General features: G+C 31.7%; 1 protein-coding gene across 1 annotated transcript in view; it reads left to right on the top strand.

Annotated features, from left to right (window-relative positions):
• Positions 1-2,811: 2,811 nt before the first annotated feature.
• Positions 2,812-7,038, top strand: part of LOC111699475 (uncharacterized) — a gene marked incomplete in the record, with an annotated part of 7,284 nt that continues 3,057 nt past the window's right edge. Inside the window, 1 exon segment of the mRNA XM_023470169.1 lies at positions 2,812-3,076. Coding sequence (XP_023325937.1) covers positions 2,872-3,076 — 205 coding nt within the window.

Here is a 7,038-nt window from a genome sequence, read left to right as displayed (position 1 = left end):
TACTAACTGTACAAGCCATGTACTTTACTTTCAAAGGTCAATCTGTAAATTAGAGAACTCAGGGGTGATTTCTGAAAATATTTAAATGAAGAATTTGTTTTCCATGTAACTATTAAAATCCTCTACTCCTTTATCGTGTGCAGGATTCCATTTTCACAGGAAGACGTACATTTACAGTCTTTTACAGAGCAATATTTCATCGTTAATAAACTGTTCTGAGAAAACTGAGTAAAATTCAAGATACACTTGTACTCCGAAAGCGTACTGCATAATATCCTAAGTGTACAGGGAGAGGTAGCTAAGATCCCCCTGAGCCCAAAACTTAAGACAGGGTATCGTTATGAAAACCAGTTTTGAAACCCGGGTTTCAAGAATGGGGTTAGGCAGTTTTGTGGATATCAATATTTTTGTTGTGAAATATTATTTTATTAAGTTTCTTCATATTCTTCATTTTTTAAAATTTCTTAAATCAAAATTTACACAATTGCCAAGACCCCAAAAAGGAAACTCGGGAGTTTCGTTCAACGATACTCTTTTAAATTTCGGGCTCTGGTATTAGGACAGTTAATGCCTTCATTTTCAGCTCTACTCTATTTTTGTGCTATGAATAGGACAGATGCAATAATCCAATCAAACCAAATAATTTGTTTATACAACATTTTCTGAAGGATATTTAGTTTTCAGAAGATATTTCACAGTAACCTGAAATCATTTAATAATTAAATGTTTTTGTATATTTTCGAATTTTCCTGCATTTTATAACGTACGTAGTTACAATTCCGTTTACCCGTGCTTGATCGCATGAGTTTAGCTATTTTTCCCTATAAAAGTGGCCCCCCTTAATCTCAAAACCAAACTAAGGACATTTTCGAGGTCTCCCGAGTTCCCCAATCAAAATTTTAAGAAACCGATCAAAGGGTTCCTGAGTTATGATCGGACATACTAAATAAACAAACGCACAAACAGAGATTACAACTTTAAATATATAGATCAGGGGCGTAGATAAGGATTCTATAGGGGGGGGGGGGTAAAAGAGCATCAAAATTTTTTTTACCCCCCTAGAAAAATATCATGATGTATATCAAATTATTGGTTTTAATTGGGTTTGATTTGCATTTTCCACTCATTTCTGGGATTTACAAACTCAATCTAATAAAGGCTTCATTACATGTACCTTTCAGCTTTCACCTTGTATGTATTATAACCTTCATTATATTCATTCATTTTACATTAACTACAAAGATCTGTAAAAAAAACTGAATTAATTTTATTTTAAAGTAATATAAAAAATAATAGTTTTACTCTAAGAGGAAAAGGATGTTACTTTTTTAAATCTTTAGAAAAGCTACTCTGCAAAACTATGGACTAAAATTAGTACTTGGTATTGGTTGGTCTGTCCTAGTCTCCTAAAGAACGCTTTTTGGACCCTCCCCCCCATATGTTACAGAAACTTTTACTATCTTGAAAATAGATGTCTTTACAAAAGTGCAGACTAATCAATAGGGAATGTATTTTTTTTTGAAGTGAAGGGGCCAAGGCAACTGTAACTTGTAGAGGCAGCAAGTGGAGTAACCCCTGCTATTCAGGGCCTGAATATATGTTCAGGGGTAATTACCTCCAAGATTCTAGGGGGGGTAATTACCCCCGGGATTCTAGGGGGGGGGGGTTTTACCCTCAGGATTCTAGGGGGGGTAAATAACCCCAATAACCCCCCTTATCTACGCCACTGATATAGATTCTAAATTCTTATCTTTATTTTTTTAATCATAAAAAAAATGTTAAACTGCTTTTTTAAAAACATTTTGGTGATATCAATCACTACTCAATTATTAGATTTTTTAGATTTCAAAAATTGTACAAATAATTTGATCATTATTAATTGAAACTTGGCAAATTACTAGCTAATTAACATTGAGAACTAAATCTAAACTGTACATATCCAAGAAAAAAAACGCAAAAGCCAATATCGGTTATGTGCATAGAGAAATATATGCAAAAGCACATTTCAGCTTCTCTTCATTGGTAATATGTTTATCAAATGCTCCTGAAGGGTTCTTAATAATTTCCACAAAAATGTTGCAGCATTGTAAAAATGATAGCCTTTTAAGGCTAGAATGGGAAAAATAATTTTTATCTTTGCCTCTCATTCAAAATTCCTTAAAGATATATTCTGATCGAAATGATGAATTTGTTTATCATGACTTCGAGATAATTTACAAACGTTTTGAAAGTGCTTGCACTAAAGTTGACCACGAGAGAAGCTAAAATATGCTTTTTAAACATACTTCTCTATGTGCTTAAAGCTACAAATCAAGCAAATATTTGCTTTTGCATTTATTATTCGATATTCATGTAAGAATTAGTCCTGAATGTAAATCAACCAATATTTGGTAAAAACTTAAAATGATCAGATTTTTTGTACATTTTGATACATCTTAAAAACCTTATATTTGAAAAGTGTGCCATACACTTTAAAACTGTCAATATTTATATTTATTTGTTATGGACTTTTGTGTTTTTTTTTGTCGCTTTTGTTTTATTCTGAAACTTACCCGTAATATTGATGATTACAGATGATTTTTCAATTTATGTAATCTATTTCAATTTATGTAATCTATTTCGTTGCATAAATAGCTTTCAAAGTTTTCCAGACAGAGACCTGGATATATGTGCACCAATGCATGCACGTGTTGTATACTCGGTACTGTAAGTTATTAGTTGTTGGAACTTTACATACTTATTAATTCTGCGTCAGGCGTAAATTTGTTTTAAAACATTGTTTAAGAATTAGTTTTCAGTCGTTGGGGTTCAGCCTCCATCCCCGCATATAATCATATGTAATTCTCCAAAACTTTAAGAAAAGACGACATTATGAATAATAATTTTCTGAACCTGTATTCGATAATCTTCAACCAGTCTTATCTGGATACTGCTAACCTATCCCTAGACCTGGTTCAGGGTAAGCAGGGGGAGGAGAAGGACGGGTTTGATATAAGTATCCAGTATCCTATACTCTACCATACTCATAGAGGAGAGGATGGATCAACAGAGTATATTTACACCAATCCAGATGATGGTAGGTTCACAACACTTTAAACATGCATTAAACTATTGCATAAGAAAACAAAATTTAATAAATCTTATTTGTTTTTGATAGTTGCTCTAATTCATCTTCACTTGCATCTTTTAAATCATAACTTTATTCTAATAGTCGTCCTTCTATACCACTGTTTTCTAGTCCCCACTCTACTTTAATAAGACTATTGCTAGACAGAATATAAATCAACTCTCTGGTTCAGCAACAGAAGTATTTAAACTCGCCACAGTTAAACTACTTTTTTCTCGTTTAATGTTTAACTCTTGAAACTCTGGTTAATTTGAAGGTATCAGTCTGAAAATATACTTTAACATTTTCAGAATTATCTCAGTCATAAACCTGATAAGTTACAAAATTTAACTCAAATTTGCTAATCCCTATATCAAATCAACCTGATGGTGTTAACCTTTGTTATTTCATACTTAGATGATTTTTCAGAATTGATAGTTTGAAATATCAAAGCTTTATGACATTTGGTTTGCAAAGATATAGGGAATAGCCAATAAGAGTTTTCTGGCAAAGCTGAATTCCTTAGGTCTTCATTTATTGTTTTTATTTGGTTGCAAGTATTTTAAAGAAGGTCAATCTCATGTTTATTATTTTAACGTCGACATGAGTAACTACTTAATTTGCAATTAAATATTCCAAAAAAAGTTTTAATTGCGGATTTAGTTTTTTGCACCAAAAACTATTATTTTACATTTTTGTTCACACTTTCAGTGTATCGTTTTAAATTGCTTAAAGTAATATTATCTATATATATAAAGTTGTAATCTCCGTTTGTTTGTCTGTTTGTTTATTAGTTTGTCCGATCACAACTTAGGAACCCCTGGACCGATTTGCCTTAAATTTTGATTGGGGAACTCAAGAGACTCACGAGAATGTTCTTAGCTCGGTTTTAAGATTCTAAGTTAAGTTGGTCGACTTTAATAGCGAAAATTTAGTTTCCCGGTAAAATCGTTCAAGTGCGGGTAAACGGGGGGAGTAACATTGGCAGCGCTGGGTTCCCAAGCTAAAGACTGGGGGGTCTGAATCTATGTATAGCCTGGGAGAGGCGTTTGGCGCCCCACCCCCTTAGGCCTTCGAGAATAGGTATAGGCTTGAAATGAATGTTCATACCCCAATTTTACAAGGCCAACTCATAGAAAAAAATTAGACCGATAACTTTAATTGTTTGGGTGCTAGGGAGGGTTGAAAAAAATGCCTAAAAAAGGGTCAAAAAATTTTTTTTTTTCGTTTTAAACAAATTTCAATGTTTCTTATAGATCAAAGTGTGACACATGTTTCTACATACATTTTTCAAGGGCGTTTCAAAAATATAGTTTTTAGATCTGCAGCTTTAGTCACAAAAAAGTTATTGGCTATTTTAGATTTTTTTCATAGACCGGACTTTTTTTCCGCCCTTCTAAATTTAAAAAAAAATTTAAACAAAAATCCTATAAAAATTATAACTCATTAAAAGTCACAAAACTTTACGGTCATAGTGTTAAAAATTATAGTGCTAAGATAAGAAACTACAGGGGGGCGCCAAACGTCCCGCCCCCCCCAGCCTGTTTAGGGTTAAACTTGGTGGCCTGTGCACAAACTTTTAAATTGAAGAGATTAACGCTTTAAATCTTGGAATATGATACTAGGTATCCACGATTTAACAATCGAGGGGGAATTGAACCGTCTGAGCTCTGTAATTATAGATTTAAGATACATAGGATTTTCATTGAGATTCTTGATCTTGATCACTAAAATCGTTTTAAAATGATTGATTATAAATCTTACATTTCTAAATCTTAACGTGCAAAAAATATTTTAGTTATATCTATAACAAAATAGCCTGTCCTAAACAAATGAATAGCATTTTGTCTTTATTCTCTTTAGAAAATGGTCAACTTTGTATCTATTGTCTAAAGCATTTTTTTTTCAATTTAGGGATTGTTTTATTTTACGTTGCTAGGAATTTTTCCATTGAATTTCATTTGCATATTTACCTTTGCACACATCACGGCATACTTTTATTGTTTTTTTTAATTGAGTCATCAGAAAAGTACAATAATTTCGTTTATGTAATTAATGCCTTTTATTTTTTGCTCTAAAAGTCAATAATTCTCAAAGGAATTGAGTCTTTGCCACAAACTCAAATATTACTTTAAAACCTGATGATATAAACCTTTGATATTTTAAACTCAGGTTATTTGATTAACAGAATTCATAGTTTGAAATATCTAAGGTCTACGACATTTGGTTCCAAAGATATAGTGATTTGAAAATCAGAGTTTGTGGCAAAGACTCAATTCCTTTTAGGTGGATTTTCCTATTCGAGTTTTAAATTTTTGACCCCGAGAGAAAATAGAAATAAAAACGAACAAGAAAAATCAATTTTATGTTTTTTTATTGTTTAAAAAGCAAACTTTAACAGAATGTAGTTTTTAAATATGCTCATGTCCGGACATGTACCCTACCCAATGCTCATGTCCGGACATGTACCCTACCCAATGCATCAGAAAAAGTACTTTTTATTCCTAGCTGAGCCCAGAATAAACTGACTGCATTTTTATTCAAAATTTGAATATTTGCAAATTTCATTTCATTCATGTTTCTTTTAGGTGTAAAAAAATACACGTTGCTTGCGCTGGTAAAATATTGAATACAAATATTCTTAAATGTTTAGAAATTTCCATATAAATTGATTTATAATATGCATTACGCATAGCAAGAAAGCTCTTTTCTTTCACACAATACTGAATAAACATTTCCATTTGCATTCAAAGCTTCGCAGCTATATTTTCATTCATGCGAATAGAATTGTTTTTTTTAATCGCTTAAAGGGACTGAAAGCGTTATTGTAAGTGACCCTCCAATATTAGAGTGGTGTGTACGATTCTCAGTAGTACCCTTAGAACTTTTTACTGATCAAGGATGTCGGACTTATCCGTACTAATCTATAGAAATGCTTTAATCTCTATATATAGAGTTGTAATCTCTGTTTGTCTGTATGTTTGTTTGTCTGATCATAACTCAGGAACCTCTGGACCGATTTGCCTTCAATTTTGATTAGGGAACTCGGGAGGCCAACAAGAATGTTCTTATTTTGAGATTTTAAGTTGAGTAGGTAGACTTTAACAGCGAAAATTTAGTTTCCCGGTAAAATTGTTCAAGTGCGGGTAAACGGCGGGAGTAACTATTAGTAACCTTGGTAGTGCTGGGTTCCCAAGCTAGTAAAGTATAATATTTGAAAGTTGTTTAAAATTCAAGAAAATTTGATTCTAGAAGTTGCAGATAATCAACATTTAAATTTTCTAAACCTGCTTTTGACGCAAAATATTGGCTAATAGGCCGTATTTTCTTGAGGGACACAAATTGAAAATGTTAGATGTATTGAGTTCACACCAACGTCCACTTTACTTCTACGGCAATTCAATTAATTATTTTCGAGATATATAGATAGATAGATACATGAACAGTAAAAAGTAAAAAGTAAAAAGTAAAAAGTAAAAAGTAAAAAGTAAAAAGTAAAAAGTAAAAAGTAAAAAGTAAAAAGTAAAAAGTAAAAAGTAAAATGTCAGTGGGTCCTAACTTTGGAACCCATTTTTACTAGTTAAGCAAAGATTTTTCGTATTTGCTATTTCAAACTTCTTTGTAAGCTTATACTATTGTAAGACTAATTAAAGTATACACAATCTTTTACGCTATTTTCATCAGATACAGACAGGTTATACTTCGTCTAATCAGTCTTGGAAATCCTTAAATCTTTGCAACCTGAGGGATTAACCCTTCAATATTTGAATTGATAACGATCTCAACCTTTTAGTCCTCCACCCAATTGTAATAAAAAATTTTACAAATTTAAAATGTCGAAATACATTATTATGTATTATTATTATTATTATTATTATTATTATTATTAATATTATTATTACTATTATTAATTGTATTTGAGAAAGACAACA

Source organism: Eurytemora carolleeae, unplaced genomic scaffold (genome assembly GCF_000591075.1).
Source record: "Eurytemora carolleeae unplaced genomic scaffold, Eaff_2.0 scaffold281, whole genome shotgun sequence".
Classification (NCBI taxonomy): Eukaryota; Metazoa; Arthropoda; class Copepoda; order Calanoida; family Temoridae; genus Eurytemora; species Eurytemora carolleeae.
Note: the sequence above shows the minus strand (reverse complement) of the source record. Positions and strands in the feature narration are given on the sequence as shown.